The sequence below is a fragment of the Ovis aries genome, chromosome 3, assembly GCF_016772045.2.
Source record: "Ovis aries strain OAR_USU_Benz2616 breed Rambouillet chromosome 3, ARS-UI_Ramb_v3.0, whole genome shotgun sequence".
In the NCBI taxonomy this organism is placed as follows: domain Eukaryota; kingdom Metazoa; phylum Chordata; class Mammalia; order Artiodactyla; family Bovidae; genus Ovis; species Ovis aries.
Genome location: NC_056056.1, coordinates 175,617,739 through 175,640,417, shown reverse-complemented (window position 1 = coordinate 175,640,417; position 22,679 = coordinate 175,617,739). Strand labels below are relative to the sequence as shown.

At 42.9% G+C, this 22,679-nt stretch overlaps 1 protein-coding gene and 1 long non-coding RNA gene across 4 annotated transcripts in view; one reads left to right on the top strand and one right to left on the bottom strand.

The window, feature by feature from the left end:
• LOC114114025 (uncharacterized) overlaps positions 1 to 5,601 on the top strand; it is a 34,308-nt gene extending 28,707 nt beyond the window's left edge. Inside the window, exons 2-3 of the long non-coding RNA XR_003588867.3 lie at positions 439 to 521; positions 5,396 to 5,601. This is a non-coding gene — a long non-coding RNA (uncharacterized LOC114114025). The remainder of the gene's footprint in view (positions 1 to 438; positions 522 to 5,395) is intronic.
• RFX4 (regulatory factor X4) overlaps positions 1 to 22,679 on the bottom strand; it is a 171,418-nt gene that overhangs the window by 16,355 nt on the left and 132,384 nt on the right. For 2 of the 3 annotated variants that reach the window (XM_004006695.6, XM_042247170.2), the window contains 2 exons: positions 14,245 to 14,364; positions 13,508 to 13,669 (listed from right to left, as the gene is read on the bottom strand). In XM_004006695.6, coding sequence (XP_004006744.2) covers positions 13,508 to 13,669; positions 14,245 to 14,364 — 282 coding nt within the window. The remainder of the gene's footprint in view (positions 1 to 13,507; positions 13,670 to 14,244; positions 14,365 to 22,679) is intronic. The other variant, XM_042247169.2, reaches the window with a different exon arrangement.

Sequence of the window (22,679 nt, the reverse complement as noted above, 5' to 3'; positions counted from 1 at the left end):
TTTTATCTTGAAATTCTTCTGGGAAGATAAAGGAAAGGTTTTCATTTAAAAGTGGAATTCTACCATAATGTCTCTGGGTCCTAGTTCTGCCATGCACTGGTTGTCAGATCTTGAGCTAGCTTCTTAAAATTTATATGCCTTTATTTCATCATCTGTAAATTAGGAATAGATACACCTATCTTGTATGACTGTTATGAGGATTAACTCTGATAATATATGTCAAAGAGCCTGGCACGTGGTAGGCTTTTAATGTTATTCAAGCACTCTCAGGTATTCTTCTATCAGACATTTTTTTTGGCTGCTTCATGACATCTGTGGGATCTTAATTTCCTGATCTGGCCCCCTGCATTGGGGGCATGGTGTCTTAACTACTGGACCACCGGGGAAGTCTCATATCAGACTTTATTAAAGTAGACATTTCTTTATTTCCCATTTCAGATTCCAAAGAAGACAAGTTTCTTGGGTCAGATTCTGTCATTAGGGATGAAATGTTTGAATAGCAACAGTGACTTGAACTAACAGTGAGTAAACTTCTAAATTCATGTCTTTCTGCAAAATCACAAAATCCTTATCCACCAGTACAGCTAAAAGTACCCCTTCCTTGTTTAGACATCCATACCATATTTCCCCCGCAAAGATAATGACTTAGCAGGCTATATGCTAGCTGTCATTTATAATAAATGCAAGAAGACTGGAAGGAAAAAATAATAATAAATTGCCCGTGTCTCAGATGATTGGATTATGGGTGACTGCTCTCCTCTATATTTTGAACTTCATATAAAATTAAATAACTTATAATCTTAAGTCCCCTTTTTATTAAAAACAGGTTATTGCTGAGAACAGTTTTAATATTTTATCTTCTTTTGGTTTATCTGTATTTTCTTATAAAGAATGTATATTGCCTCTGTGAAAAGAAAAGCATTATTAAAATATATTAAGCAAATTTCACAATTAGAAAGGGAATTGGAGGGGGTGAGAAGTTTGGGCAAACAATGAACCAGCCACAGCAAGCAAGTAATTAACCCTTCAAGCCCCTGGGCCCTCAGGAGAGCAGAGTGAGGTCAGTGGGTATTTAAAAGGGGCAACCAAGGAAGCCAAAGGATTTTCTCCCCCTACCCACCCTCAAGCAGTAGGAAGACACAGTGAGAATAGCCATCACCTGAGAGAATGCAGAAGTTACTTTTGTGTGAGTTTCTGGAGCACGGCAACTGCTCCTTATTCATCTCTGTATCCCCAACAGAGGGTCTGCCAAATAGTAGGTGTTCAGTAAATTTTTGTTCCATTGAATTTGTTGTTGAAGGAGTAAATGCTGCTAGAAATAGACGTTATCAAACAAAAAGCTAGTGGAACTCTTGGAAAAATGGGCTCCTGTGGTCTGGGAAACAAAACCCCTAAATGGCCATGTGCCAGCAAGCTAACAGATCCAGTCAGGCAGGCTTAAGCAGATTAACACCTACTGGCTTGGGTGAGAAACCCTCTCTGCCTAGGGAGCAGAAAAGAACACCCCTTGCATTCCCTTTCCTACCGGTGGGACCTCCAGTGAGAATTGCTGCTGCTGCTTCTTTAAGGAAACTAATAAAAGAAAATCTGTGCAGTTAACAGTTTGTGCCTCATTTCTAAGACAGCTCTAATGCTTTTTATTTGTTGGTAAAACAATAACAAACCTTCCCTGTTTGTCTAATTTCCGTATCTTTCTCTTCTCCCCTCCCCGGTCCACCACCTCTAATTAAGTCTGAGAATAGTGGTGAATGTCCTTGATCTTTGAGAATCCTCTAAAGATCTTATAGGATTTGAGAATGATAATATTGTAACTACTGGAGAGGAGTACTTTCCTTCCTTCCCATCCTCAATAAAATATTCTTCTTCCCTGAGTTTTTTATATATGTGTTGTTTTTTTTTCCTTGAAAGGGGTTGCTTTAAAAAGAAGGTGCCTTGGGACAGGGAGAATGGTTAGAATATAATAGGAAATCAATAATGAACTTGTTAAATGAATAAATGAATGAATGATCATCCATAGACATGATCATCATGAATGATCATCAACATAGACCAGGCCTCACGTTAGTTTCTTTTTATATATTGACTCATTGAATCATCACAACAACCTTTTGAAGTAAGCAGTATTACCACCTTTTTCAGGTGAGAAAGTTGAGGCCCAGAACTTGGACAGGTGAGTAGCAGAGGGGGATCTGAACCCAACAGTAAGAATTGCTTCTCACACTTGCATGTGCATTTGGATCACTTGGAGATCTTGTTAAAATGCAAATCTGATTTGGTTGGGAGACTGGGAGTTGAGCCATCAATTCTGCATGTGTAACAAGCTTCTAAATGATGACAAGCTTCTAAGTGATCCCTTGGACTGCAAGGAGATCAAACCAGTCCATCCTAAAGGAAATCAGTCCTGAATAGTCATTGGAAGGACTGATGCTAAAGCTAAAACTCCAATACTCTGGCCACCTGATGCGACGAACTGACTCACTGGAAAAGACCCTGATGCTGGGAAAGATTGAAAGCAGGAGGAGAAGGGGGGATGACAGAGGATGAGATGGTTGAATGGCATCGCTGACTCGATGGACATGAATTTGAGCAAGCTCGAGGAGTTGGTGATGGACAGGGAAGCCTGATGTGCTGCAGTCCATGGGGTTGCAAAGAGTCAGACATGACTGAGCAACTGAACTGAAATGATGACAATGCTCTTGGTTCACAGAGCACACTTTGAGCAGCAAGGCTCTAGGAAACACTGCCTCCTATCATGTGTTTTACATGTTTGGGGCCATTACAGATCACAAGCTGTGACTCCGGTACAGACTTATGAACATTTAAGCTGCTTCCTAGTCTATCTGGCCATACCCTCCCTTCAGGTCTTGGACTAAATCATATGAACCTTTTCCCCACAAGGATTCTATGAACCATCACAGATGTTGCTCAGGTTTGGGGCCAACCTAAGCCTTTCTTAGTACCCTCCTGAGAAATAAGCTCCTAGAAGTACATCTAGATTCTAGAGCTGCTGCCCTATACAGTAGCCAGTACGAATTTAAATTCACTAAAATTAAATACAATTAAAAATTCAGTTCCTTCCTTGCGCTAACTGCATTCAGTTACTCAGTGGCCCCAAGTGACTGGTGTCTACTGTTTTGGACAGCTCAGGTTAAAAAAAAAAAAAAAGTTCCCATCATCACAGAAAGTTCTATTTGGATAGGATTGCTTGAGAGGATTTGACACCAAAAAAACATTTCCCATAACATTCAAAACTGAGAAGAGAAAGATTTTACATCTGGCTCCATCCCCACTGGCTATCATCTATCCTAAAGGTAGCTGTGCTTAAGAAGAATATTTTCTAAGTTGAAAATTCATCTGTTTGAATTACACAGTACCAATAGTTCCATGGCCAAAAGGAGACTGACAAAACTGATCAGGGGCAGCAAGTGAATCAGCTCCCAGAGAGATAAGTTGGTTCATGACCTGGCCCCTGTGCATCTCTGCAGCTTCCTCTCCTGTACTCTCCCCCTCATTTATACCCATCAGTCAGTCCTCACTATGCCAGGCTCTTTTCTGCCTCAAACCCGTACACATGCTGTACTCCACTACTTAAAATGATCTTTTCTTCTCCCTAGTCTTTATGTGGCTAGCCCCTTGTGACTCTTCAGGTCTCAGACAAATGTCACATCTTCAGAGAGGCCTCCTCTGACCACCCAACTAAGATGATGCCACCATGGCACTTATGACCATTTGAAATTATATAGTTACCTGATGCTTAACTTCCATATTGACTCTCTTACCCACTAGAACATAAGTATCATGAGGACAGCAACTGTACCTTTTTTTTTTTTTCCTTCACTTTTGTACCCTAGGACATGGCACAGATTAGACATGGAATTACTTGTGGCTGAATGAATGACCAAATGAATGAATGAACAAATCTAAAGATCCCAACATGAAGCCAAGACCTCGGTGGTGTGAAGTCAGGGGCAGATTAAACAATTTATTTTCAATGCCAGCATCTATTTCCTAATCCTGTTCCTTTAGAGAAAAGGAAGCAACAGGGATGGAAGAGGAGGAATTCACTGGCAGGGACCATTCTGAGTTCTGTGAGTGAGTCATGCAGCTCTGTGGCAGGGCTGCGGTGACCACCAGCTCCCACTCACTTCGGCTTCCCTCAGAATAACTGAGCTTTTGTTATTTGGAAAGACTAGGGGCCAGTTATCTTTGTTACATCCTCAACGGATGCAGAGAAAACGCAGCTGGGAAGGCCAGATGTTCTACAGTTAGGGCTATTTATGAGGAATTTGCCTGTATTTCTTTAGGCATCCTAGCATCTCAGTGATTTAATTTGCTGGTTTTGTGTTGTAGGGAACCCATGATGGGAAGTTGAAAACATGAGTTTAATAGTTAACTTTTATTGTCATTGCTGAAAGAGGGCATACTTAAAATGACATCATAAACAAGCTCTTAGAATCCTCTGGTGGCCTGACCTGGAGAGAGTGGGATCTTAACATTTTGCTTTTAAAGACATTCAAGAATTGCAGCCCAGTGTCATGTTAAGTGGGCTACTCAGTTTGGAACCACCTGCCATGCTCCTCAGGAGGAGAAGCTCGTTTTTTAAAGTAAGCTAAGGTTTCTGAACCTTGCTGGGTCATGAAGGAGCTGGCATGCCACCAACATTGGGGGGGGGGGGGAGGATAAATGGGCTTGATTCTGCCTTGTAGAAATCTGTTAAAATGGAACCCTGTAAGCAGTCTCTCAAGGCATTCCCATAGACTCTGACATACCCAGTCAAAACTGGCTGTGCATCATGTGCAATTCGAGGTGCTTGATATGCCTTTCCTTTTCCCTCTGACTTTTAACAACAATGAATAAATACCATCTTAAAACATATTTAGGGCTTCGCTGGTGGTCTAGTGGTTGAGAATCCACCTGCCAGTGCAGGGGACACAGGTTCCATCTCTGGTCCAGCAGGTCCATCAAAGGACCATCTCTGGTCCACATGCCACGGAGCATCTAAGCCTGTGTGCCGGCACTACTCAGCCTGTGCTCTATAGAGTCCACGAGCCACAACAAGAGAAGCCACCACAATGAGAAGCCTGTGCACTGCAAAGAGAAGCAGTCCCTGCTTGCCACAACTAGAGAAAGCCGGGGCACAGCAATGAAAATGAGTACAGCCAGAAATACATATATAAATAAATCTTTTTAAAAAACATATTTAGAAATCCATATAGGGATGGACAGAGCACTATATACAGATATAGGTGGGATGTGGTTTTCCTAGTGAATCATAGCTCCATTCTCACCCTACTTTGTACTCCTTGTATCAAAGGATCCCCAGAGGTTGTGTGCAATGAATTAATGTTCTCTTTGTGCTCACCAAGCAGACATAATACTGTTCTCTTTTTCACAGCTGAAAAAAATGAGGAAATGTCCATCAACAGTGAGATGCTGGTTAGTGGAAGACCTGCAAACACCTGATTGGCTCTAATACTCAAGGAGCTGAACTTGATAATATGTACATCATCTGAGCAATGATATTCAGAGTGCTGGAAGCCCAACAGAGTCACTGAATCACACAAAATTTCATTTAAGATGTTAATAAGCTGTTCCAGCCAAGAGTTGTTTTGTTTAATTTTTTCTGCTTCTTTACTTCTTGCTTCCTGGTTTGGGTCCTTTTAAAAACAAAATGGTTTTGCTTTTTCTAAAATTTTTAACCATTTTTTGGAAAGTAATAATATATAAATCAAGCAATCATTTAAAGATAGAAATAAAAATTAACTGAGCATGAAAACCATATGCTGAGTTAAAAAAACATGACAGATGCATTTTAAAAGATTTCCAATAATTGCTTTCCAATGTACAATATTGTTCAAAAAACACACAAATTCCCAAATTTAAGCCTACTGTAATAGATTTCCTGATATTCAGGTGTATACCATGGATAACTCGTGCTTTATATCATAGTATCTATAAAACCATACATGCTGTTAGGAAATTATGCTTGTGGTTCTTCCAAGACCATGAGCCACAATGCATGCCAAGGCCCAGTCCAATTTAGCAATGGAGTATTTCAAAAGTGGTACTTGAGAAAAATATTACAGATAGTTTTATACAGGATGACATTTTTAATGCCCCCTGGAGATATCTGAGAACAAAGCTGGAATGTGCCAAAATCTTCAAAGGTTACAGTCATCTGAGGAGAACCTGTTTCACATTTGTATTTCTAAGAAGCTACTTTTACGACGCCTGAACACATTGCACAGAAATCTCTCAACACGTTTATGATATTCCTGTGCCTTTGACTATCACACCTGCCATACCTCGAGGCCTCCACATTAGTACAAAGAAAGTCAGCGGCAGACTTGCGAGCTGGCTGAGAAAGATGATGAGACCCTAGAAGTCTTTCCTTCACACTCCTCCTTCCCCTTACTGCCTTGGAGTCTTCTTGTTTGATCTGTTGCTAGGTTGGCCAAAAGATTCCACTCAAATTATTTCTGCTTCATAATGCACAGCTGTTCCAGTTGCATAATTTCCCTGTTGATTTTAGAAGTATGGATGTTATCACTGGCTGACTGATGTGCTTGTCTGCCAGGAGGTGGTGGTGGGGGGAGGGGTGTGTGCACGGGCAGGATTATTCAGGTAAGAGGCTTCTAGGTGCTCTCACTGCCCTTCCTTCCTGAGTGAGGAGGGAGACCCCCGATTCAGCCTCCAAAGAACCCCTGAGCATCAGCAGAGCTCGAACAATGCTCGAGTTCTCATCCCATTTTATTTTCAGCAGATAAAGTTGTTCTTTGATGCACAATTTTCTTCCTGAGCCTTCTAAGCAGGAACTACAGTAACCCACTGTGGAGGGGAAAATGGGAGGGAGGTGAGAGGGAGTCAGATTCTTCGTCCTCAAAGTAGAAAATGAAATGCGATTTGAGGTGCATCTACATAAATAAGGGCTTCCCCTGTGGCTCAGCAGCAAAGAGTCTGCCTGCAATGAAAGAGGCACAAGAGACACGGTTTGAACCGTGGGTGGGGAAGATACCCTGGAGAAGGAAATGGCAACCCACTCCAGTATTCTTGCCTGGGAAATCTTGTGGATTGAGGAACCTGGTGGGCTACAGTCCCTAGGGTCGCAAAGAGTTGGACATGACTGCTGTCTGGGGAGGCCTTACAAATAGCTGTGTAAAAGAGAGAAGTGAAAGGCAAAGGAGAAAAGGAAAGATATAAGCATCTAAATGCAGAGTTCCAAAGAATAGCAAGAAGAGATAAGAAAGCCTTCCTCAGCAATCAATGCAAAGAAATAGAGGAAAACAACAGAATGGGAAAGACTAGAGATCTGTTCAAGGAAATTAGAGATACCAAGGGAACATTTCATGCAAAGATGGGCTCGATAAAGGACAGAAATGGTATGGACCTAACAGAAGCAGAAGATATTAAGAAGAGGTGGCAAGAATACACAGAAGAACTGTACCAAAAATATATTCACGACCAAGATAATCATGATGGTATGATCACTCATCTAGAGCCAGACATCCTGGAATGTGAAGTCAAGTGGGCCTTAGAAAGCATCACTACGAACAAAGCTAGTGGAGGTGATAGAATTCCAGTTGAGCTATTTCAAATCCTGAAAGATGACGCTGTGAAGTGCTGCACTCAACATGTTAGCAAATTTGAAAAACTCAGCAGTGGCCACAGGGCTGGAAAAGGTCAGTTTTCATTCCAATCCCAAAGAAAGGCAATGCCAAAGCATGCTCAAACTACCGCACAATTGCACTCATCTCACACGCTGGTAAAGTAATGCTCAAAATTCTCCAAGCCAGGCTTCAGCAATACGCGAACCGTGAACTTCTAGATGTTCAAGCTGGTTTTAGAAAAGGCAGAGGAACCGGAGATCAAATTGCCAACATCCTCTGGATCATCAGAAAAGCAAGAGAGTTCCAGAAAAACATCTATTTCTGCTTTATTGACTATGCCAAAGCCTTTGACTGTGTGGATCACAATCAACTGTGGAAAATTCTGAAAGAGATGGGAATACAGACCACCTGACCTGCCTCTTGAGAAACCTATATGCAGGTCAGGAAGCAACAGTTAGAACTGGACATGGAACAACAGACTGGTTCCAAATAGGAAAAGGAATACGTCAAGGCTGTATATTGTCATCCTGCTTATTTAACTTCTATGCAGAATACATCATGAGAAACGGTGGGCTGGAAGAAGCCCAAGCTGGAATCAAGATTGCCGGGAGAAATATCAATCACCTCAGATATGCAGATGACACCACCCTTATGGCAGAAAGTGAAGATGAAAGTGAAAGAGGAGAGTGAAAAAGTTTGCTTAAAGCTCAACATTCAGAAAACAAAGATCATGGCATCTGGTCCCATCACTTCATGGGAAATAGATGGGGAAATAGTGGAAACCATGTCAGACTTTATTTTGGGGGGCTTCAAAATCACTGCAGATGCTGATTGCAGCCATGAAATTAAAAGATGCTTACTCCTTGGAAAAAAAGTTATGACCAACCTAGATAGCATATTCAAAAGCAGAGACTACTTTGGCAACAGACGTCCATCTAGTCAAGTCTATGGTTTTTCCAGTGGTCATGTATGGATGTGAGAGTTGGACTGTGAAGAAAGCTGAGCGCTGAAGAATTGGTGCTTTTGAACTGTGGTGATGGAGAATTTTGAAAGTCCCTTGGACTGCAAGGAGATCCAACCAGTCCATTCTAAAGGAGATCAGCCCTGGGTGTTCTTTGGAAGGAATGATGCTAAAGCTGAAACTCTAGTACTTTGGCCACCTCATGCCAAGAGTTGACTCATTGGAAAAGACTCTGATGCTGGGAGGGATTGGGGGCAGGAGGAGAAGGGGATGACAGAGGATGAGATGGCTGGATGGCATCACTGACTCGATGGATGTGAGTGTGAGTGAACTTCAGGAGATGATGATGGTCAGGGAGGCCTGGCGTGCTGCAATTCATGGGGTTGCAAACAGTCAGACATGATTGAGCGACTGAACTGAACTGAACTGAACTGAGCACACATGTAAATAAATGTGATGATGCTCACATCTAAATTTCCACTGAAAAGGAGGACTCTCTCCAGCTGTGGACCCAAAGTGAAACCACTGCTCCATCTAATGCCAGTTATGGACAACCCTGCTTCCCATCACTGCTCTGAAGAACTATTCTCCTGAACTGTCCCTGACGAAGGGCCACTGGGATGGTTAGCACGTTTTCTGTCCCTGGCAATGTGGAAAAGAGGGCAGGCACCTTATAGGCTTTAAGCATCTGCTCATTTCCTCTCTGAGTAGCTCCGGCTCTGGAAACATTTGGAAAAGAATTAAACAAAAGTCTCCTGGGATACCTATTAATACTTGAAGTCCCGTGAAAATGACATGCTGTTTCTTGCCTCCATGCCTGTGCTTGGAATACCTTTTCTCTCATTATTTGGCTCCCCAGATCCTTCAAGTACAGGCTGGAGGCCCCGCTTTGTGCTCCCTAACTCTTTGACCTTTCTTCCAATTCAGCAGTCATTACCTTAAATTATAGCTACTGTCTTGATCTTCAGAACCCTGTGCTGTGCTGTGCTTAATTCCTCAGTCATGTCCAACTTTTTGTGACCCCGTGGACTGTATGTAGCTTGCCAGGGTCCTCTGTGCAAGAATATTGGCGTGGGTTGCCGTGCCCTCCTCTGGGGGATCTTCCCAACCCAGGGATCCCAATGCAGGTTTCTCTCCAGCACTGCAAGTAGATTTTTTACTGTCTGAGACACCAGGGAAGCCCAAGAATACTGGAATGGGCAGCCTATCCCTTCTCCAGGGGATCTTCCCGACTCGGAAATTGAATTGGGGTCTCCTGTGTTGCAGGCCGATTCTTTATCAGCTGAGCTACCAGGGAAGCCCCATCAGAACCCTGGCATCTAACAATAAACTCCCAAGGGCAGGCACCGTAGTTCACCTGTTTGTATCACCAACTTCTGAAGTGTTTAGCTCATAGAAGCCACTTGAGAAATATCTATTGAATCAGTTCAGTTCAGTCTCTCAGTTGTGTCTGACTCTTCGCGACCCCATGAACTGCAGCATGCCAGGCCTCCCTGTCCATCACCAACTCACAGAGTTTATCCAAACTCATGTCCATTAAGTTGGTGATGCCATCCAACCATCTCATCCTCTGTTATCCCCTTCTCCTCCTACCCTCAATCTTTCTCAGCATCAGGGTCTTTCAAGTGAGTCAGCTCTTCACATCAGGTGGCCACAATATTGGAGTTTCAGCTTCAACATCAGTCCTTCCAATGAACACCCAGGACTGATCTCCTTTAGGGTGGACTGGTTGGATCTCCTTGCAGTCCAAGGGACTCTCAAGAGTCTTCTCCAACACCACAGTTCAAAAGCATCAATTCTTCAGCGCTCAGCTTTCTTTATTGTCCAACTCTCACATCCATACATGACCACTAGAAAAACCATAGCTTAGACTAGATGGACCTTTGTTGGCAAAGTAATGTCTCTTCTTTTGAATATGCTGTCTAGGTTGGTCATAACTTTCCTTCCAAGGAGTAAGCATCTTTTAATTTTATGGCTGCAGTCACCATCTGCAGTGATTTTGAAGCCCCCCAAAATAAAGTCTGCCACAGTATCTATGGGATAAACGAATAGATAAATGCATAGATGTGTGACTGAATGAAGAGATAAAAGACAGAACCTAAACACGACAATCTCATCCTATTTGATCTTCACAAACACGTAATGTCGTTCCCAGTGTATTTGAATTGGAACTGTGATGTAACTAAGCCCATGTTATGAGGGTCTGGAGCAAGATTCTAACCTGGAAGGAACCCAGCTCCAGAGTCACTGTGGATGCCCGTGAGGGGTGGGAAAGGCCTGAACCTGGTGGCCGTAGTGGGCTGGAAGGAATGGTGGGTCAAGGTCTGGGTTAGAACAACTGGCCTTGGGAGATGTGGAGGAGAATGCCAGCTGTCTCCCCCAAATCTGTCCCTCTTCCCGCCTGGGGGCTCACTATCCACATTCCCCACCTCTGTGTGCAGGTACATGAGGCCATGTGACAAAGTCCTCACTGAGAGAATGGAAGTGGAAGTGGCACGTGCTGCCTTCAGGCCAGGGCTTCTATCAGTGGCTTTTTCCTCCTTCAGGTCCACTTTCCATTTCTCTCAGCTGGTTGCAGGCTTAACAAAGCCCAAAGCCAGTGGTCCTCAAACTAGTCAGCCTCACCATCACCTGGAGGCTTCTTGAGCAAATGGCTGGGCCCCACCCTAGAGTTTCTTTCTTTTTTTTTTTTTAATTATTTATTTATTTGGCTGATCCAGGTCTTAGTTGCAGCACTCGGGATCTTTGATCTTTGTTGTGGTGTTCAGGATCTAGTTCCCTGGCCAGGGATCGAATCTGGGGCCCCTGCATTGGAAGCATGGAGTCTTAGCCACTGGACCACCAGGAAAGTCACCGCCCAGACTTTCTGATTCAGTAGGTCTGTGATGGGCTGTGATAACAAGCATTTCCAAAAAGTTCCAAGGTGATGCTCATACCACTGGTCCATGGACCACACTTTGAGAAGCAATGCCCTGGGGGTATGGTGGAGCCCCACATTGAGGGGACATTCATTTCCAAATGGTTGTATTAAAGACAGCCTCCTCTCTGACTGAAACACCCTGTGTGAGATAGATTCCCATCGTGTTAACTCCAGCCATGTTTGGGTCTGTTACAGCGGCTTAGCCTACCCTAGCTAATCCTGGAGGAGCTGAGGGAGAGGAGAGCTGATTCCCAGATTTAGTACTTGGGCAAATGGCAGAATAGAAGAGCAGATTTGGGTGGAAAAGATAATGAGGGACTTCCCTGGTGGTCCAGTGGTTAAGAATCCACCTTGCATTGCAGTGGAAGTAGGTTTGACCCCTTGTCAGGGAACTAAGATCCCACATGCTGCAGAGCAACTAGGCCCACTCTCCACAACTAGAGAGCCCAGGTGCCACAACTGCTGGGCCCACAAATCGTGACTGTACACCTTAACCAGGATCCCACATGCCACAACTAAGACCTGACACAGCCAAGTAAATATTTTAAAAATAAAAAAGGAAAGATAAGGAATTATTATCACAGACTTAGAATTATCACAGAATTATTATCACAAGCTCTCCACTCTACAGTCTGGTCTGTTCACCCCCACTCTCACCCAGGCCCATCCAGCAGAAAGTTGTCTCTGCCTTTCATTCCCATGTGCTCACTCTTCTCCTATTAGCTGACTCCTTCTTATCTTTTGAGGCTGCCTTTGAGTTTCACCCCTCTCCCGAAGGCTTCCCTCCTGCCTGCCTGGGGTTCTGGTGGGATGGACAGGGTCTGCTCCTCTCTCTGAACTCCTACAGCGCTCTTGGCCACAGCCCTCATCCTATAGGCAATCCGAACAGTAACCACTTCTGTCTAGATAGCACTGCACTGTTAACCAAGCACTTAGACTTTTCTTACCTCATCTAATTCCCATATTTCTAACCACGTGAGAAAACCTAGAGGTGCACACAAACACACACCCATACACACATGCACTCTGTTCATTTGTATTACCCAACACTTACTGCATATTCCACATACAATATATCATTTCCAAAAGTCTTGAGAGCTAGGACATTTGCTGAATGACCAAATGAATAAATTTGTTTATGGCAACTGCTGACTCTGGGGCCTGCCAGGACCGGGAATTTCTTTTCCACCCTTTACTTTTCCTCCTCCATAAAATGGGACAATAGTTACCTTGTAATCAAGTAAAACAATTATGCTGAGGGTCCTTTGCTCATGGTAAAGTAACACTTAAATATTAGCAACTAGCTATGATTATCCTTGTAACATTTCTTCCATTTTCAAACGTCTTGGCATGCAAGATCCTATGGGATGTGACTCAAATTTACCTTCCCAGGCTTATAACACGCCTTCATGCCCACCCATATTTTAGCCAGTTTACCATTCCCTGAAAGGGTCCCACACTTCCCACCCCTGTGCGTTTGCATACACTGTCTTCTGCCCAGAGGCCCTCCTGTAATACCTTTGTCAGTTAAAATCTAGTGTCAGCTTCTTCCTCCCTTGTGAGGTCTCCACAGCTAGATGGACTCTCCCCTTCCTTGGGGACCCACAGCATTAGCTCGGACCTTGCTTACCGCCCTGCCTACCTTAGTACGGCCACAGCTTATCATATGGCTTCCTGTCTCCCCATTTTCCAGAGATACCTCTCAGTTTCTGGTTCATGGAGAACCCTTTCTCATTTTCTAGAATGTCTGTGCCCTGTGTTTTATATAATTTCAACCATGTCAGTGACTTAGTCTCTCTTTTTTGGTGGGGGAATCTGGAGATTTTATCATGTACTTAATCTGCCAACTTGAAAACAGAAGTATCAGGAATATGAGCAGACGAATAAATGGATAAATCCAGGAGGATACTCAGATGTTGGCACTGTTCTGGGAGGGTGCTGGAGGGAGAATGTTTTTCCACAGAGCCCTGGCTTTACACATCATCTCCCCACTCAGAGCCTTGGAGGGACGTTCATTACCTGTAGTGCTGAGGCCAGTGTATTCAGGCGATGGGTTGCTGACAGGGGAAGAGGGGGGCGGCACTTCCACTGATGTGGCAGACTTTGCTGGAGAAAATGATGGCACAGGTGAAGGGGTAGGCGGGGCAGCCTCTGTCAGGATTATCTCTTCTCGGACTTCTGCTATGGGAAGAAGAAGTGTGGATTCTTAGAGCCAAAGGTCACGGCAAGTTATCCTTAAGGGACTTTTAAAAAGGAAATGTTCTTGTGGTACTTATCAAGTCATGTGCGTGCTGTGTGCTCAGTTGCTTCAGTCATGTCTGACTCTTTGCAACCCCATGAATTGTAGCCCGCCAGTCTCCGTCCATGGGATTCTCCAGACAAGAACACTGGAGTGGGTTGCCATTTCCTCCTCCAGGGGATCTTCCCGACCCAGGGATCTAACCCACGTCTCTTATATCTCCTGCATTGGTAGGCAGGTTCTTTACCACTGATGCCACCTGGGAAGCCCCTATCATGGCACTCCTCTGATTAAAATCTTTGATGGTCTCCCATCAAAATGGTGGCACATGAGGCGATTCCTGCATACACACATGCCCACTCTCAAGAAGGAAAAGACAGTGTTGGTTTCCCACCATCTGACCTGTTCACCAAAACTAAATTCTCTGGGATGTGGAGCTGAAGAAACACAGAGCACAGACATAAGGATCCAAGTCAATGTGAGAAGGAGGGCACGTCCCAGTGAAGTGCCAGCTTACCCGTGCTTCCTTCTCCCTTCATGGCTCGCATGAGCTCATTGGCCCGCTCCTGGCAGTGCAGCGATTCTAGCAGGTAGAGCACGTAGTCATCAAACATCAAGTGAATTAGATGAAAAGACCCTGGTAAGAGGAGATCCAAAGGGAAGGTAAGCCGTCTCAGCTCAGGTGTGCCCTCTGGTCTGGCTGACAACACATTGAGCAGTGCTCTGACCACCTGTCCCAGACCCTCATTCCCACTCAGGTACGAATTACCTTGTTGCCAAGAGTTTGCTCTCCTTTGCCATCTCCTCTCCTAGCCTGGGGTTTAGCATAAGGTTAAGTGTTGGCAAAGACTCTTGATAGTCCCTTGGACAGCAAGGAGATCCAACCAGTCCATCCTAAAGGAAATCAGTCCTGAATATTCATTGGAAGGACTGATGCTGCAGGTGAAACTCCAATACTTTGGCCACGTGATGTGAAGAACTGACTCATTGGGGAAGACCCTGATGCTGGGAAAGATTGAAGGTGGGAGGAGAAGGGGATGACAGAGGATGAGATGGTTGGATGGCATCACTGACTCTAGGACATGAGTTTGAGTAAGCTCCAGGAGTTGATGATAGACAGGGAAGCCTGGCGTGCTACAGTCCATGGGGTCTCAAAGAGCTGGACACAACTGAGTGGACTGAAGTGTTTCAGTTAATAAATTGAACAAGGGAGTCTCTTCCTTGTTCAATTTATTAATAGGACATCATCAAAAATGGCACCTATTGAGCCATCTGTCAAAATGCATCTGAGCTCTTCCACTCACACTGTCCTTATCCTTGTCCAGGCACTCTTCACTTTGTTCAGCATTTCTGGACATAGTGTCTTGCATTTTCCTCTCTTCCACAAGCTTCTGATTCCCCTGACTAGACTGTAAGGATATCCACAGCAGAGACTTTGTCTTCTAACTCACTGGTGTCTACCAATGTATGTGACATAATTCTAGGAGCATAATCGATGTTTTAAGTTAGCAACAAATGAATTATTTCCTTGAGTGTTTCTGAGACCTCTGTTTACCACATGGTGCTTACAAAAGGTGTTGCTTGAAAAGATTGGGTATCCTCAAGTAGTAGTCTTCATCTTAAACTTAGAGTAGATTATTTCATTAAAAGGGATATGAACAATCATTTTGGAAGATTTTTCTAATGTGTCAGTCTTTGTTCTCAAAATATTATATTCAGTAATTCAATTTCTATAACCACTTTGTAAAAGTAGGTGCTTTTATTTCTGTTTTGCAAAGTCAAGTTGTTCACAATGACAGCATACATTACTTCAAAACCCTCATTTCTTGCATGTTGTGCTGCCTCCAATGGACATGGATCCACATGTGGGAGGGTACTCCATGTCTGCAGTCGGAGAGAGGGGCCAAGCCCTCATCTCTTGTCCCATGTTTCCACCTCTCAAAGGGACATTTCCACATGGATATCCTGCTGTCCCATGAAGTGTCCAGCACTTCTCACTGACCTCTCCTTCCCCCATTCACCTTGCTGTTTTTAGAGGCCTTCTGAGACTCCCCAGGATTATTTATCTCGTGATCTGATCATCATATCATCATCAACACCACTATGACTGTCATCACAGATTTATCGGATGCTCACTATATGCCAAGGACCTTGCTAAGCGCTTAACAGAGAGTTCATTCTTTCAACAAAACTGTGAGATAGGTGGTATTATCCTCTCTTGTGCTATACTCATTTGAAAAGACCCTGATGCTGGGAAAGATTGAGGGCAGGAGGAGAAGGGGACAAGAGAGGATGAGATGGTTGGATGACATCGCCAACTCAATGGACATGGGTTTGGGTGGACTCTGGGAGTTGGTGATGGACAGGGAGGCCTAGCATGCTGCAGTTCATGGGGTCGCCAAGAGTCAGACATGACTGAGCGACTGAATTGAACTGAAATGAACTGAACTGTGCTGTGCTGTATTTAGTCACTCAGTCATGTCTGACTCTTTATGACCCCATAGACTGCAGCCCACCAGGCTTTCCTGCCCATAGGGATTCTTCAGGCAAGAATACTGGAGTGGGTTGCCATGCCCTCCTCCAGGGAATCTTCCCAACCCAGAGATTGAACCCAGGTCTCCTGCATTGCAGGTGGATTCTTTACCATCTGAGCCACCTGGGAAGCCCATTATACTCTCTTATGGATGAGGAAATGAGTCTCTCCATTGGAATTAAGCAAGGATTGGTCTCAGGTTGTCTGGCTCCAAAACTCTGTTCCCCTTTCCCATAGAGATCCATCCGGTTCAGTTTCCTCATAGCACAGATGGGAAGATTAAAGGGTTTGGTCCTCAGAAGGGCCATGTGAGCTGGGTGCTATGCTTTTACAGGTCTCAGAAATAAGTTGATAAGGGCCAGTTGGGGGCTTTAGGATGGCTCCTCTTAGGTGGAATTTATTTTCTGCTTTTTAGTTGTACCTGGGTTCTTTGTGCACATGCACACACACACACAACAACCTTTCAGTTCAGATAGATTGATTCTTTTGGTCCAGAAATGCAACAGAACAAGATTCCTGGCTTAACGCTGAGGCCACCCAGATGCCCCCAGATCATGCACATCTACCCCAGTCCCTCCACAGAGCTCCAGGACCCTGACCCCCATCCTGAACTTGGTCTTCATTCTTCCTCCATTCCCAGGGTGCTGTGTCTGTTGTTTGACCCCATTTGGAATTCAGAACATTCAGGTGTTTTTGAGTCATTGTGAGATGCAGACTTCCACAACTAAACTTTCCATCCACTTCCCCAGAATGAGTCCTGTGAGCTGTAGGTAGAACACGGTGGGTAACCGCATGGGGCTGGATCAAACTGCCCAGGTTGAACTCCAGCTCTGCTACTTAGTAAGACTGAGTAAGGCTTGGATGAGTTGCTCCTTGGAAATGTTAGATACAAAACCAGTTATTTACTGAGCTCTTGCTCTGTGGCAGCCACTGGTTTAACTGCTGGAAATTTGCTACTGCATTAATCCTCATCACCACCATTTGAGATGAGTGATACCCTCCCTCTACAAAGGAGGAAATTGAGGCTCAGATGGGTAAAGATAACTGTCCAATGTCACATGGTTATTAAGTGTCAGACATGGGACTTGAACCCAAGTCTGACTGATTCTGAAGTTGTTCTTCAATCAATCATGTAATAAGGTTCTCTGAGAGGGGAATAGTCAACTCTATTTTACAGAAGTGCCATAATGAAGAAAAGTACATGTGCTTAATGAACAGTGGCTAAGGTCTCTTTTGCTAGTAATGTTCTAAGATTAGAACATTCTAACGTTCTAAGTCCTATGGCGTGACTGTTCATTCAGAGTCAAAGAAGTCAAAAGACGGCAGCATATACCAAAAAGTTCCAAAGGGTCTCCACAATGAAGAAGTATTTGCTGAGATGTGGCTCTAAGTCAACAAGGATAGAGAGAAAGACATTATGAAACCAAATTAGAAGGGAAAACCCTAGATAATAAAAATGGGTTTAGTAGTTTTAGCACAGACAGGCACCTCGGATCATCTACACAATACTCCTGTCTAACAGATAAAGAAACAAGATCTGATGAAGTGAAGACACTAAGATCACCCTCTTAGAAAATATCAGAGCTGGGCTTGGAGGCCAGTACTCCAGGGGAAGTGTTGATTTGAGGATTCAAGCTCTCCACCTAATGACTCTGATCAGCTACCCAACTGGTCTGATCATTTCAATCATCCTTCAAACAAGGAAAGTTTGTAGAGCTACTGCTGCTCGCTCACCACCGTGATAAGTGCTTTGAGCACAAAGGAAACTTCAAGCTCAGTCACTGACTCCACAAAAGCTACAGTGTCCTTGGTGAGCAGAAATCCATCCTTAAGATTATTAGGCAACAAACAGTTCAGTGCCAGGGTGTCGTGACCATGGGAGCAGTTCAGACAGGAGGGAGGAAAGCGGAAAAGGAGACTCAGAAAGACTGATGAGAGGAGGGAGTGGAGGGGAGGGAGAGGAAAGACAGAAGCAGCAAAGACAGGAGAGAGGCAATTACAGCTAACATTCCTGCTTTATTTCTTCCCTTAGCACTTAACACATCTGCTAGTCTATAGACTGAATTTATTTATCTTTATTATGTGCCTCCCTACACTAGATTGTGTCATAAAAGGAGGGAATTTTATGTCTTTTTATCTACACCTCCCTACCACCCCCCCCCCGCCCCCCACACACACTGTTCTCTACTGGGCATCTAGAACAGTGTCAGGCACAGTGGAGGCTCCATGGTTATTTGTTAGACAAATAAATGAAATAAGTAAGCACTGACCACTTACCATATGCACTGTGCTAAGCCCTTTTAATTTTCCAACAACTCTGTGAAGAAGATATTATCTTCAGTTAACACATGGGGAAATGAAAGCTCAGAAGATTTTAAAGCACTTGCCTAAAGTTACAGAGCTATTGAGCACTGGAGTCTGTTATGGAAAAAGGTATTAGGATACAGACAAAAGGAGACTGTTGTTGTTATATGATGACATAGTTAATGCTGTCTTATAGAATCAAAGCATTGCTTTTTCTTCTGAAAAATTTCAAATATATGGAAAAGTATAAATAATTTTAAGAGAATTTCCTGGCAGTCAGGGGTTAGGATTCCGCACTTCCTATGCAGGGAGCTTGGGTTCGATCCCTCGTTGGGAAACTAAGATTTCACATGTTGCATGGGAAAGTGAAAGTGAAAGTGAAGTCGCTCAGTCGCTCAGTCGTGTCCGACTCTTTGCGACCCCATGGACTGTAGCCTACCAGGCTCCTCCCTCCATGGGATTCTCCAGGCAAGAGTACTGGAGTGGGTTGCCATTGCCTTCTCCAAAGGCACCCCAAAAAAAGAGAAAGAATTTTAAAATGAACACCCAGTGTACTCAACACCAAGCTTTATAAAATTTTAACATTTCACATATTTGAATTTTTTAATTGAAGATAAAAATGAAGCCCCAGTGTTCCCTTCCTTAACTTGCTCTGACACAGCATGCCCTGACATAGCAAGCCCTTATGTAATCACTGTCTCAAATCTGCCATTTATTGTTCAAACACATTTCTACATACATTTATATATCCACGAAAGCAAATTATATTGTTTTTTATTTTCAAACTTGATAGAAATGGTACCATATTTTGCAGAGCATTCTGCAACCTGCACTTGATACCTTGGGTTTTTTAAGATCTAGCCACACCAAGGCACATTGCTCTTGTTTAATGGCCATAGCCATTGTGTGACCATAGCACGATTTATTTGCCCATCCTCCTGTTGATGGAATTTAGGTTATTCACATTTTTGACTATTGGAAACTGGCTGTAATGAATCTCTTTTTTTAATTTTTGTACCTGTTGCCTTGTGTTAAGGACCATAGGTAGAATCTCTGGGTCCAAGAGCATCTACATTCTTGAGTCTTATGAGGTAGTGCCAAACTGCTCACTAGTATTTTTCACCTCCTTACTGGTAGTGTAGTTAACACAGTATTTGCCATCTGAAGGGTGTGAAATGTTACTGTCTTTATATTGCAGTACCCTAATTTTTAGAGGTGCAATCTCTTTTCATATGATTATTTCCATTTGAATTTACTTTTCTGTGAACTATCTATTCATATTCTTTGCCCATTTTTCTGTTAGGGTATTTTTTGTGAAGATTGTATTTAAATTATTTATCACATATTACTTTCCAAACATGAACAGGGTACATGTAAATAATACTTTTAAATTTTTCCCTTGAAGGCCTTAAAATAATTTTTGTTAGAATTATTTTATGGATGCCTTTCTGTTGCCATTATGAATACAATATATAGATATAGACATTTAGACTGATACATAAAGATAGCTATTTTCTATTTAATGGTAAGAGCGCTAAGGATTTTTTTAAAACTGAAGTCAGTAACCTGCCTGAATTCTTATTTGTTCTATTAGTTTGTAGATTATTTTTTGTCAGCCATCATGACATCTATAAAGACAATTTTGTGTTTTCCTTTCCGATTCTTATATTTCGTTTCCTTTTCTTGTTGCATTTGCCAGCACCTCCAGTACATAGCTATCAGAAACAGTATTAAAAGGCATTTGTTTCTTATTCATGATTGAAATGGGAAAACTTCTAAAGTTCCACCACTTAGTACATTGTTTTCTGCAGGTTTTTAAAATACTCTTTAACATATTCAATGAATTCCCTTCTGTTCCTAGTTTGCCAAGAGTTTTTAAAAGTTATACTTGAGAGCTAAATTGTATCAAATACATGTTTTCCTCTGTATCTATAGATGTTTATATCATTTTTCTCTTTTAACAGGGAAGACCTTTAATTTGTAATGTATGTTAATGAGTAATTTTCTGACTTTGAATCATACTTGAATTCTTGGCATCATACTCATCAACCATGATTTTAAAAAAATTTGCCCTGGATTTGATCTGCTAGTATTTTATTCATATATATATATATATATATATAACCTCAGATATGCAGATGACACCACCCTTATGGCAGAAAGTGAAGAGAACTAAAAGCCTCTTGATGAAAGTGAAAGTGGAGAGTGGAAAAGTTGGCTTAAAGCTCAACATTCAGAAAACGAAGATCATGGCATCTGGTCCCATCACTTCATGGGAAATAGATGGGGAAACAGTGGAAACAGTGTCAGACTTTATTTTGGGGGGCTCCAAAATCACTGCAGATGGTGACTGCAGCCATGAAATTAAAAGACACTTACTCCTTGGAAGAAAAGTTATGACCAACCTAGATAGCATATTCAAAAGCAGAGACATTACTTTGCCGACTAAGATCTGTCTAGTCAAGGCTATGGTTTTCCAGTAGTCATGTATGGATGTGAGAGTTGGACTGTGAAGAAGGCTGAGCACCGAAGAATTGATGCTTTTGAACCTTGGTGTTGGAGAAGACTCTTGAGAGTCCCTTGGACTGCAAGGAGATCCAACCAGTCCATTCTGAAGGAGATCAGCCCTGGGATTACTTTGGAAGGAATGATGCTAAAGCTGAAACTCCAGTACTTTGGCCACCCCATGTGAAGAGTTGACTCATTGGAAAAGACTCTGATGTTGGGAGGGATTGGGGGCAGGAGGAGAAGGGGACGACAGAGGATGCAATGGCTGGATGGCATCACTGACTCAATGGACATGAGTCTGAGTGAACTTCGGGAGTTGCTGATGGACAGGGAGGCCTGGCATGCTGTGATTCATGAGGTCACAAAGAGTTGGACATGATTGAGTGACTGAACTGAACTGATAGATGAATATTTTCATCTATATTTATGTGTGGTTGAGTCATAATTTCCTTTTCCTCTATAGCTCTTCTAAGTTTTGAAGCTGAGATTATATCAGCTTCATAAAATTAACTGTATAGCTTTCCTTCTTTTGTTTTTATTCTCTAAAACACTAATTTTCATATTAATTTTCATAAACTAAGGATTTTATGCTTCTTAAAGGTTCAGTAAAAGTTGCAGTTTAATGCCTGATTTTTTTGAGGGAAGAGATCTTTTCATTTACTGTGATTATTAGTTGATCTTATTTCTAGCATCCTATTTCATGTTTTGAGTTTACTATATATTTTTTCTAAACTTCCTTTATTTTCTTAATTCTTGTCAGTTAAATTTTCACATTTTTCCATTTTTCTTTGGCAAATTATGATTCTATTCTTCTAGTGATGATTCTATATCCTACACATCTATTAAGTCCAAACCATACATTCTTTTCAACAAAATCTAAAGTTATATAGTATTTCAAGACAAAGACCTTTAGCACACTCTAACTATTCCTGAAATGTTCTCTCCAAACTTCCCTGTGTTTTATTGTTTCTTACAGTTTGATTTTACCTTTTTAAAACACACAACCAAAGTTAGTTTTTAAATTACAATCAAAAGTTACTTAAATTTGCTTATATATTTAAAAATTTCTTTCATCTTAAAGAAGGCCTCCAAATTCTTTAACAAGCCTTCCTGGGAAAATTGTGTGTGTTGTACAGGGGGGCGGGGGTGGGGGTGGGGGTGGTCTATGCACTTCCTTCAGTCTCGGTAGGTTTGTGACTGCTTTGATCACCAGAGCAAGGGTAGTGACACTTTCACTTCTGAGACTGAGTTATAAGAGGCATGGCTGCTCCCTCCTTGGCACACTTATTCAGGGGGCCTGAGCCTCCACGAGAGAAGTTCAACTGTTCAGAGGCCACCGTGCTGTGAGCACACAGCACGGAAAGTGAGCCACACAGAGAGGCCATTTGAGTGCACCCTGATCGGCCGTCCTAGACTCCAAGTCATCCCAGCCCAGGCACCAGACACCCAAGGATTCCAGAGGATTCCAGCCTCCAGCTGAGTGAGCTCCAGCTTTTGAGTCCTCCCATCTGAGGTCCCAGATATCACAGAACAGAGGCCAGCCATCCCTGCTGGACTCAGGTCCCAGACATCATAGAACAGCGACCAGCCATCTCTGCTGGATCCTG